Source organism: Sceloporus undulatus, chromosome 7, assembly GCF_019175285.1.
Source record: "Sceloporus undulatus isolate JIND9_A2432 ecotype Alabama chromosome 7, SceUnd_v1.1, whole genome shotgun sequence".
Classification (NCBI taxonomy): Eukaryota; Metazoa; Chordata; class Lepidosauria; order Squamata; family Phrynosomatidae; genus Sceloporus; species Sceloporus undulatus.
In genome coordinates, this window is record NC_056528.1 from 31,679,812 (window position 1) to 31,692,140 (window position 12,329).

General features: G+C 44.4%; 1 protein-coding gene across 11 annotated transcripts in view; it reads right to left on the bottom strand.

Annotated features, from left to right (window-relative positions):
- Nucleotides 1-764: 764 nt before the first annotated feature.
- LOC121936212 (kelch-like protein 13) overlaps nt 765-12,329 on the bottom strand; it is a 59,168-nt gene continuing 47,603 nt past the window's right edge. For all 11 annotated transcript variants that reach the window (XM_042478177.1, XM_042478170.1, XM_042478178.1 and 8 more), the window contains 3 exons: nt 10,103-10,898; nt 5,042-5,155; nt 765-2,513 (listed from right to left, as the gene is read on the bottom strand). In XM_042478177.1, coding sequence (XP_042334111.1) covers nt 2,026-2,513; nt 5,042-5,155; nt 10,103-10,898 — 1,398 coding nt within the window. In that variant the 3' untranslated portion in view covers nt 765-2,025. The remainder of the gene's footprint in view (nt 2,514-5,041; nt 5,156-10,102; nt 10,899-12,329) is intronic.

The window sequence follows — 12,329 nt, forward strand, 5'->3', positions numbered from 1 at the left end:
CACCCTCCCAACAATTGTTTTAAAAATTCAGTGTAGTCTTTGTACCCAACTATGCAAAAAGTCCTCCAAATTTGTGAAAACTTGCAAACACAACCCACCCCACCAGCACACTCTAAATATCTCCATTTTCCTCTTCAGTCCCTCTGAAAACAGCAACAAGAAGCAGCACCATATCACCTCCTGTCACCATTTGGAGAGGGACTGAAGCATAAAACAGAGGTATTTGGGTTTCTTGGGGTGGGGTGGGTGCAGCCCATAGGAAAAATTCCCAGCCTTTATACAGCATTGGCCTACCCCTTGCACTCTCATCCCAAGGTTGCCAAATGAGCATTGTGCTTACAGTGCTGTATCCGGAGGACTCCTTGCTGTTCTTATCCTATGCCTCGAGGGACAAACCCCTTTCAAAGTGGGCTCCAGAAACCTTCTTCCACCTGACTGTTGGGGAACACTTCTTGGACTCTGTCTTTCTCTCTGCCAAGAACCACACAAGGCACAATGGTGCGTGCATACACCCTTTGCAGACACCGAATTCACAAAGGACTCTGCTGGGGCTTCCCAGGGGAGCTTCTGGAGAAAGTAGGTCAAGCTCCCCATTCCAGAAGCTCTTGCAAAACTGGCTTCCCAGCAGGTTGCGGCTGCCCACACACAAAGAATATACACAGATGTTACCTGGCAACAGGGGGGTGGGAGAGAAAAGAAGACAGCATTAATAAGACCTCTTTGGAGGAGGAAGAGCGGGTAAGAAAAAACCCCCAGCCAACTAATTGCAGTTAAAGATTTTATTGAACAAAAGGAACACGGTAATCTGAATTCTCTGAGCAAAAGCAGCTCTCTTCAAAGCTGCGTTTTGTGCTAAATAACCGTATTAACTGAGATTTTATACAGAGGTGTGAGAGAGGTAAGAGTTCTTACCCAACCAAAGGATACTTGGGGACGGGAGTTTGGGAGAGGGTTGGAGAAGGCAGATTTCAACATTTCATCTGAAAAGGGACCGTTTCGGTCACACTTGGAGTGGCTTCCTAAGTTTAAAGAGGTTCTAGCCCTTGTCTACTGAAAATCCAGCGCAGGTGATCCAACTGGGTCACGGCGCAATTGCACGAATGTACGAACGCCTCGGGCTGCCATCGTGACTTGAGCTGAATCAGGATTTCTTATGGTGGAGAGGAAGAGGAGAGAAGAAAAGGGGGAGAACCACAGTTTAAAAACCTCAGACATGTTTCCGTTCTTTTTATGGACCAGGAAAAAAAAAAGGAAGATCTTAATAGGTTATTTTCTTTTTTTTAAAAAAAACCCCAACAACCCTGGCCTATACATTCAGGGTCTTCCTGTCGTATGTCTGCTACCTGCTTCAAAATGGCTGGGTTTCTCCTATTTGTCATATTCTCTGAAAAATTTAACCCTCCCCCAGAATAAAGTCAGAAAAACGAAGAAGTCCAAGGGAAGAGGGAGGTAGCTGAGGCCAGAGAGTTGCCAAGGTTTGCACTGGTAGAGGCTGCCTCTCTCCCGACAGGTGCACCAAGGAAAAGACAGCCCTTTGGCTCCAAGGCATAGCAAACAAGGTCCCCCCCATCCATGGGTTGCATTTGCACATGTGCACACACACCCTCACCGACTCACTGGGCTTCCCACTTGCATATTCGCTTCGCACCTAACACACAACGCCACCAATGTACCTAATGCGGAGACAGACAGATATAAGATTTTTTTAAGACACCTTGCTTTCCTCATTTGTTAAGCGTTTTGGCTTCAAAGGAACATATATATATATATATATTGTTCCGCACATTCCACTGTCCTCCTCCTCCTCCGCTTGAGAAACATTCTGGACCAATGAGCGCAAGTCCGTCTCTCTTTTCTATTTCGCACCCGCCCCACCCCACCTGTCACTGTGCCAGTTGCTTCAGGGTTAAGCCTGGTAGATAGCTACTGAAGACAAATAAGAAGAGAACCCATGACGCAGTGCAACAGTCTTGGAACGACGACGTGGCGAGTCCAGCAGGATGTCTCTCTCTTTCTGTCTCTCTCTCAGGGTGCCGAAAGGGGAGATTCTCTAGAAGGCGACCCCGTATTGTCCTCCGGAGGAAAGACTGTCAGCGTACAGGCACGGATCCCCCCAAGGGATTCTGGGAGGTCAAAGACTTTGTGCCACTCATCCTTCTCCGGGTCATACTTCTGGACTATTTCCACCATGCAACGGTTATTCCAAGAATACCCACCCACGACATATATTTTGTTTTCGAACACAGCCACCCCGACGTCGCTCTGACCGCGCAGCATAGCGGCGATTGGTGTCCACTGGTCAAGGGTTGGCGAGTAATATTCACAGCTGAGGACGTCGTCGTAGTCGCTGGTGCCTCTAAAATGGTTCCCACCGATTACGTAAAGCTTGTCGCCAACAGTACACATGCAGTGAAGGCCCCTGACCGTTGTCATCGGAGCCTTTTGAGTCCATTTGTCCGTGTCAGGGTCAAAGCACATGAGTTCCTTCTGGAAAGTGTCATGAGTGATGCCTCCTGGTTAGGAATGGAGGGGAGAGAATAAACGGGATGGAATGAACGTTAATCAGATTGACAACTGCAGGTTGAAGTATGTGAAAACACTGTAGTTAAAACAACAAGGATACCGAATAACTAGGGATGCAGAAAATTCTGGAAATTTGGAAGCCATGGGAAAAACTCCCCCTTTTCATGGGGGGGGGGGGAGAGGGAGAACAGAATTTTTGGAAAATGCAATATTAGGCCCCCCTTCACAGATTGGATGCCATTTCATTACTTTGAGAATGTTAAATATTCATTATACTGCATAGGCTTTTGTTTGGCATAAAATGATCATGTTCGGAATATGGAAAGTCGAGTTTATCCAAATATGTTCACATTTAGGAAGACTTTTATGTAAGACTGTATGGTATTGAATCACTATAGTTCCTACTTTCTTGACAATAATAGGGAGAACTAGAAGAGACAAAATAATTTTCTTCTGTTAACCAATGTTGTTTTGTCTTTATTGGGATTTTTGCCTGCTCCTCAAGCTGGCAAAAGCAAGGAAGTTTCTTAGAGTTCAGGTGCTCCTTACAGTCCTGGACCCTTTAGTTCCATTTGTTGCAAAAAATGACATTTTTAAAAAAGTAATTTCAATTAATCTGTACTTGTAATACATTATAATTTTGTGCCAGATCAAGATAGATATATATATATATATATATATATATATATATATATATATTATATTTTACATTCCTACAGTAACAAAGGTGCTTTCAATCTGTAAAGAGGTATTTAATATTGCATGTTTTTTCCACTTAAAAAAAAATCCAGGGAGAAAAAAGGGGGGAAGCTTTTCCCCCCACATAGCTGCAAAATCTCTGGAAATTTCGCATTTCTCTAAAACAGCGAAGGGTCTGCAATTAAGAGTCTGCATTCTTAATTCTAACCCTATAATCCCATGGGCATGGTAGATTGATGAGTTAGCGCCAGAGAGACATATTGTTTAAAGCTCTGGCCTCTGAATGTACATATGCTGCCTTCTCCAGGGTCAGACATGGGTCTCTCTAATCCAGATCAGATGGCAGCAGCTCGCTGGGATCTTGGGCAGGGAAGGGTCTCTCCCAGCACCTGCTATCCCAGATCATTTAGCTTGGAGATGGCAAGAATTGAACTTGGGACCTTTGGTATGTGAGGCACGAGTCCCATCACCATGCTGTGGCCACATCCCTAGATTTGAATGTTGGAAGCCACACGCACATTAGTTGGGTGATGTGGAGGAGGCATTTCCCTCTTCGAAATCCAAGCAGAGGCATTAAAAATCTCTTTTCAACTGAGATAAGATGCATACTAATGCTATGAGAAATGCTGCCACTTTTGAGGATAGCCAGAGGACTCTGAAGTCTAACCAAGGACATAAATGGTGGCATCTTTCAAATGTCTTCAGTGCTGTGTTTTAAAGGAAATCACAAATCTGGTCTCCATGCTGCTTCTAATCTTACATCTGTCTCCTACATATTTTGAAAAGAATATTTGCGGCTGGGATAAGTTGTATACTAACGCTATGAGAAATGCGGACTCTTTTGAGAGACAGCTAGAGGTGGAGAAATCCATCTGCAGAGTCAGCCTGGTTTCCGTTTTGGAGTCAGAATGTTCAGACTTAAAGCCTCTCAGCTGAGTGCATCATTTTTACACTGTTGAATCCCCAAAGAATTATCCTCTCCAGAGAGGGCTGGATGCCAGAGCAGCAAAGGTCCCTCCTGTTTCATTTTTGGGGGTATTTAGAAAGAGGTGGCAGCACAAGTTCAGTCAATACTCCTGACATGCTTTGCTCCAAGACAGGGAAACCGTCTGTCCAAATACTGGTGAAGCAGGAAAGACCTTTGCTACTCTGGCATCCAGCCCTGTCTCTGGAGAGGACAAATCTTTGGGGACTCATCAGTGTAAAAATGCTGCATTCAGCTGAGATGCTTTAAGCATGAAGATTTTAATGCCAAACCAGACAAAACGGAAACCGGACCGACTCTGCAGATGGATTTCTCCATCTCTTTGACTAGGCATTTGAGAGATGCCACTATTTATGTCCCTGGTAAGACTTCAAAGTCCTCTAGCTGTCCTCAAAAGAGGCAGCATTTCTCATAACATTAGCATACAACCTATCCCAGTTGAAAAGAGGTTTTTAAGAATATATATAATAGAGACACTTGTAGGATTAGAGGCAGCATGGAGACCAGATTTGCAATTTCCGTAAAAACACACCTCTAAATGTTTCAAAGAAAACAACCACAAATCATTCCTTAAAGAGGATGTTTCGAAAGAAGACGACAACCTACTGGCTAAGACAATTGTATCTAAAATGAGTGCTGGAGATTTAGCAGCATGATCCTACTGGAACAGCTTGGGGCAGGAGAATTATAGGAAATGATGCTTATGAAATGCCAGCAGAAGCTGATTTTGGAAAAGAACATTACAGAGAATGTTGGGTAGGGAGGTTATAAGGCTATGGGGATTTACAGGACACTGTTTGGAAGGGGTATGTTGTCAGCAACAGGACAGCGTACCTGAAATATACATCAGCCCCCCGTACACAGTCCCAGCATGGCCATAGTGAGGCTCGTTCATTTTTGCCACGTAGCTCCATTCATTCATCCTTGGATTGTAGCATTCCACTGTGGCTGTTGGAAAAACAAGGAAAGCAAAGTGAGGCCACCATCCGTCTTAGGATTCCTCTCTCTTCGATTCCCCAGATCACTCACGCAAGGCAGTCAGAAAGGGGAGGCTAAAGCCGCATCTCAGATACACCAGTGGTCTTTACCCCAGCCCTGAGAGGTAGGCAAATATTCTTAATTACCCGCTTTGGGGGCCAGCAAACACAAGTCTCAGTTTTGCACAATGCTGCTGGCGACTGGCGTCCCAAATTGAGACATGACAAAATGGTTCTGACAAATTTACCAAAAACACAATATTCTTTGGGTGGAGGGAGATGGATGGGAGGGACAAACTAAGAATCTCACACTGTAGTAGAGGTTCCCCTACTAGCAGTAGGAGGCTGGAACAAGACAGTTTGTTGCTCTTGCTAGTTGTTCTACCTTCTTGGTAGTGATTGTACCCGAAACAAAGTTTGTACACACTGGACTATCAGGAAACAAAAGGGCACTATCTCAGCTACCCGGGAAGAATGTTTTGGATTTTGGAATATCTGGATTTTGGAGTTCCTGGTAAGGGAGACTCAACCTGTATTGTGAATAGTAACCTGACCAGGGAAAGACCTTCCAGCCAGCCACATAACAGGGCCTGCAAACTAGTCCAGCAGTTTCCGATTCACTCATTCATTCTCATTCTCTCTCTCTCTCTCTCTCTTGCACACACACGCACAAATCTGATTTGGTCCTAATTGAACATTTCTGATTCACTAAAGGATGGATGTGAGTCTGCTCCAGACTCAGCCAGAGGCCAAGTGCATTGTGCACAGGGAGAGGACATCATATATTATTTTTTCAGTTGCACCAGGATTTGCCAATGCTCGCCTTCTTAGAAAAACAAATCATATCCTATATTTAGCCCATCTAATTTGATCAGTGGTTTGAGCATTGGACTACAACTCTGGAGACCAGGGTTCGATTCCCAGCTCAGCCATGAAACCCATGAAACGACTCCTCTCTAAAGAAATATTGCCAAGAAAAACCCTTCATAGGTTCACCTTGGGATCAGAAATGACTTATAGGTACATATCTAACAACCACTTGATTGACTGCACTACAACAGTCCTGACACATATTGATAAATACCATAAATGCAAACAGATATGTGGTCCATGGAAAAACATAGCATTGATACATTTCCACCCCACATCTCTGCTTATCTTGGGGATAATAGCTTTGCATCTTTATGACCACCATAAAGATTCTAGAAGTTTCCGAGGATTGCTGCGCAGGCGCAGAATAAACCCATTTGTGTGATTCGCAGAGACCACGAAGAAGAAGCAGAGCTTCTCTCCTCATCTCTCATCTCCTGAACCCAAAAAGGTGCATGTTCCCATACTCAGATCTGAGTCACCAACCAATGGTACACAGAACAACACATGCACAAAAAATGGATTCACCCACACATCACAAATCTCGCATCACACAGTCTCAACAAAACAGTCTCATGATCAAATCAAACAAATGGGGTTTGTATGGGAACATCTCAGGCACAGGGCCCACAACTCGTCATTTTAATTCATTTATTTGACACAAGGGAGAAGGAAGAAGACCCCCCCCCCCAAAAAAAAGGGGGGGTCTATGGAAATGCAGTTCAAAACCAAAGGAATTTTTCTAAGCCTGCTTCTTATGCTGCCAACGTCTTTCTTTCAGTGAGTCTGAAAGGTTTCTTATGGGTTTTTTCTGTTGTAGAAAGAGAGGTTGAACACACACCTGCTTAGTCTTTTAAGTGCTGATGCTGCTTTTAGGAATGAGTTTTTAAAAATTATTTAAGATTTGCAATTATAAAGTTATGCAAACTTACTCTCTGAGGTTTTGTCCTCTAACGTTAAGTAAGATAAAGCAATCTGAACTAGATTTTATGGGCATGCTTTACTAGTTGCAGCACCTAAACCTGTGGGTGACTGCAGCAGATCTAGGGGTCATATTTTATATCCCAGGACTATCTGGGGGGTCACATGGACCACCCCAAAATAAAAGGAAAAACCCAAAATAGCCATAAGTCCACTTCTTGTTTTCAAAAATGTCTATTTTGTTTATAGTAAACTATTTTTAATATTAAAAGTGGTGTCAAACTGGATTATTTCTGCAGTGCGGATGCAACCTAAACCAGCCTTCTCCAACCTGTTGCCCTCCCAATGTCTTGCACTACAAATCCAATCATCTTCAGCCAGCATGTCCAACACATCAAGAGAGCACCAGTTGGGAATGACTGCTCTCAGAAATGTCAGGTGCCCCATTTAGCTCTTCTCTGTGTCTTTTAAGATGCTTCACTTGGTTCTCTCTCCTCAATAAAATAAAGAACATCAATCAAGAGTCTCAACTCTCTACAAAAGGCAACCTGGCAGCTGTCCCATGAGCAATTTGGAGTAGTGGTATTTGTCCTAAGCCTGTCTGGGGCTAAGACTACAAGTTTTCTACAACCATCTCAATCTTCCTGTGTGCTTACTCATTATCCAAAGGTCAACTGCATACAGAATTACTTCAGAATGCACCTCTGGGCATCAGAGGGCTACAGAACGTCAGGCTTCTACTCCATCATCATCAATCAGTCCTAATTAGCCCACATGGCTAAATAAATTTTCAGGACATCGTGATAGATGCTTGCATTGGCTATTTCAAAGCTACCTTATACAAGGAAAACCCACTAACCACCCATTCCTACCTTCCATGACTATAGTAACCTTTCAGAGCACCCCAGACAAACTGCTTTGTATAGCTAAACCCGAACATATCCATAGGCACCAAGCCTGGCCAGGAATGTGTACTCGAAGGACTTCTGGTGCAGCAAGTCCTGGGGCTACACTACCCAGGAGAAGCAACCAAAGAACGCAGACAAAACCAATTGGATACAGGAAGGATTTTTGCGTTTGCAAGCCTCCAAGTCATTTCCAACTTATGGCGACCCTAAGGCGAACCTCCTCTGGGGTTTTCTTGACAAGTTTCTTCAGAAGGGGTTGAAGGAATGATGGTCCCCACTACAGTTGAACAGAAAATGTGACCAAGAGATATCTGAAACAGCAATTCATTGGCAGTGTCCACTCTAGCCTAAGGGTAAAGCAGAACACTACCATCGTCTGCGCTAGAATGCATCACATTGGATCCAGATCTCCAGGTCTTTCATTAGCTAGTCCTATTTAAACTGGAGAAAGTGCCAAGGACTGCATCTGGTAGTATCTGGGTGCAAAGTGTATGTGCTCACCCCAAGTCACTCCCCAACAGGTGAACCCCAACCTGTTTGGTTGCTTCCGAGTCGTCTCAATGCTTCACCTGTCATCAGTTGCCAAAATTATGTGAGTTAATCAAGTTGATCTTATTGTAGAAAAAAATGGAGGCTTTAACATGGTGACATCTTGGTCTGGTGAAGAATCTAGGACCACTTGGTGCAGCCATACTGATGAAGCTAAGTAAAGAAGACCTCTGAACACCTCAACCCAAACCCTATGGGCAAAGTACATTTGATGCTAACTGTGCCAAAGAAGTTGTAGCATGAGCTTTCGTTACGTCTGAGGAAGTAGACCAAGTTACATCCTTACTGAGCTGGCTTTCCCCATATCCCATCCCATATCTCAAAATGTGAGAGACTTTGCTTGGAAACCCAGTTCATACCATCTTTCCATTGACTCTTCTCATCCCCCTTTGAGAGAAAAGAACACAAACCATCAGGCCTTGCAGACCACACTCGTGCATGGCGATAGAGAGGGACATATGCCGATTCTTCTGAGTCATGAAGTTGGCTAATGTATGAATCAGACCTTGTATTCTTGTGCTGCACCAGATTGGAAGTCTAATGCCTTGCAGGATTCCTGGGGCTCCTCTGGCACATCTCTTCCTCTCCCAATTATACTATCGCTATTCAAGCGTAGCCATTCAGGCATAGTATCTGCGGTCACTTCCAGCCTGGCCCAAGCCAGGCAAACTTAGCTGTGCCCTATATTCCATGGGATTCTTACCACCACAAAAAACATGGCGTAAAAGTGAGTTGAACTGGCAGGGAAATCTTTTAAAAAACAACTTAAATCCTTGGTTCTAAATGAAAGCAAATGCCCCAGCTTCATTTGGAAAAAGAATCTTCCAAGTGACAGAAGGAACAATGCCCTCTGACCAAGGCTGATGAAAGGCATGTCTGAGGGAAGACAATACAATGCACTTCATTGCGAGGTTCTCCCAGCTGCATCCAAACACGTCAAGGAGAGTCACGTGGGTGCTTTTGCACCAAGAAAATGAAACCCGAGACTCTCCTGCAACGTTAACAGAATGAACATCCACTGATTTCCCTGCCTCCTAGCTATTTCTTTTAGAGCAGAAAGCGAAGATTGTGTCAATTCTTCACCCTTTGGCTGAAAATATCTATGAAGGTTGCAATAAATGTGAAAAACAGCTTGCAAAGCAATTAACATGGGAGTTGGGGAGGGAGAGAAAGAGCATGTTAGCCTCCAAATAAGAAGCATAGCCCGCTAGAATCTGATTTTTCATACAAATGCATGGAGCTCATTACAGAAAATCAGCATAACTATTTAACAGCCCATATAATGTTCAAGGTTACTGTTTAGGACAGGAACTGAAAATGACATGGATGCATTAAGCAGGAAGACATTAAGCAAGGATCATTATCCAGCAGCGGCGGATGGTGCTTCAAGAAGAACAGGACCACCTGGGCTCCGCACTTCGAGAGGCAGAGATGGCAGATGACCAGAACAAGAAATCTTAAGACTGCAAGATGTACAGTTCCCCTCATTTACAGAAGCCACAGTTAGCAAGATCACATCAATAGACCACAGTCATTTTGCTTTCAACATCCCACTCCTAAAGACAACAGGGATGTACACATAAGTTCATTGCAGTTACCTTAAAGTACACCTACGACGGTACAGAATTTGCTCAAATCCAGGACAAAAAGGGGACAGGGTGATGACTTACCTAACTCACCAGCTGCATTTCGACCCCCGACTGCATACAGATGTCCTTTGAGGGCACTTAGGTGGAAGAAGGTTCGCTTTTCATTTAAAGAAGCCACTTGCATCCACTTGTTATACCGAGGATCAAACCTGAAGACGGTGTCGACCGCCGTCTTTCCTTTCGTGTCGTAATTGCTCTGCCCGCCCACGACATAGAGGAAGTTCCCGATCACTGCAATGCCATGCTGGTACCGGGGTGCATCCATGGGGGCCAGAGACCTCCACTCATGCGCTTTCTCGTCATACATCCGTAGCTCCTTGCTGACCACCAGCTGCTGCCGGAGCACTCCCCCCAGAGTCACCAGGTGGGTGCTGTCCGATCGGATGGCCGTCCTTTCTGACTGCATGACCGGCTGCATGTAGGGCATCATTTGGTAATTGCTAGCTTCCAAGAGCAAGTTGACACAAGTGTTGTCAGTCCTCATGAAATCCACTGTTTGGACATAGTTGATGAGATCCTGTGGAGTCATCAGAGGGAACCGGATGTTCTTCATGAGCTTTGCGGCACACTCCATGCGCAGCTCCTCATAGCGCAGCCAGCGACAGGCGGCCTTGAAGAGCTCCAGCTCCGTACAGTGCTTAAGGCTATTACTTGAAAGGACAAAGGCAAGGCGCTCAAAGGGGAGTTTCACAAACTCGCCGGTACTCAGCAGTGCCGGGAAGTTCTTGAGGATGAAATTGTTCACGTATTTATCTACTTCCGTAAGGTTGTACGTATTGGCAATCCGGCCCACTTCGACACAGTTCTCTAGGGAAACCTATTATGGCAACACAGGAGAGGGAAAGATGGATCAAAACTCTTTGAATTTCTTTCTTGATGTTCATTCAGGCATGCTGGGTAACCCATGTTAAGTCTAACAAAGTAATGGAAGGACTTGACAAATACCAGCACATACTCAAAGCAATACCAGGAACATGAATGTGTCTCCAAACTGATTTGTGCTAGAACAAACCCAGCCGGATTTTGAAGAGACATGAGCACTTTGTCTGTTCAAGTCCAACTAACAAGCACCATGAGCAAATGAGAAGTTGCCTTGCTGACAACCAAGCCTCAACCTTGATCTATCTAGTTCCATACTAGCTACACAAGGATGGGCAACAAAGGGGACAGCGACCGATTCCCCACTCCAGATCTCTCTGAAGACCACACCACAAGCCCTGATACTTCCGTTTTCCTCTGCAGTCCCGCTCAAAATGGTGACAGAAAGTAATAATGCATAACTTTGTAGAGGTATTTAGTAGTAGTACAGTGCTCTGGAGTGTTTGTGTGCATGGAATAAGGGTATTTCCATATGTTTCCACACATAGTTCAAGAGCCACAAAAGTAAGGTCCATGTGACTCTTCCTAGCTCTATTTGATGGAGATGCCAGGGACAGAATATGGGATCTTCTGCATGCAAATCACACACACTTTGCCAGCCTATGTACAAAATTGTATCGGCTTGCATAGTTATTAATCTTCGAGAAATTTTGCCAATAACACTGAACTGACATACATGACAGGTTGTCAAATCCTAAGTGTTGCCCTGCTGGGTCAGGCTAGATGTATCCAGCATCTTGTTTCCAGGAATGGCCAATAAGATCCCTGTGAAATCTAGGTTACTAGGGAAGAAGACAAAATGGAAGCAGGAAGGCCCAGGAAGGAAGCACAAGCCTGATTTTAGTAGCAAATTATAAAGGGAGGAGCATCAAAATCCTTAAACTTTAATCTTGTTTTGCTCAAAATGGCTGTCAGCACTAGAGTGTTTACTGACATCCAAGATGCATCTGAGGAACTAGTCTCAACTCTACAAAAGCTCATGCTACCAACTTTGATCTTTCCGTTAGTCTCACAGGAGCTGCAAGATCCCTTGGCATGCTGATTTTCCAGACTAGATATGGCTATGTCTTTGAATTCAAGATGATGATTCCAATGAGTCCCAGAACTGACACTTCTTCTAAAACAAGCTGCTTTCTCTACTCTCTATTTTGCCCCTCTTCCTGCTCATATCCAGCTCACTGGAAACAATTCAGGTCACCTCCAAAATTGTGCCACTGCAACTTACCAGTGTGCACTTAGCGTGCACAATCTTCTCCTGTACTGCCACCATCGTCAAAATCCTGAGAGCATGAGCCTTTTAGGAACCTTGCCTGCTTAACTCTGGGTTGTCTGAAGTGTCTTACTGAAGCACATCCCATGCTTCACCCTC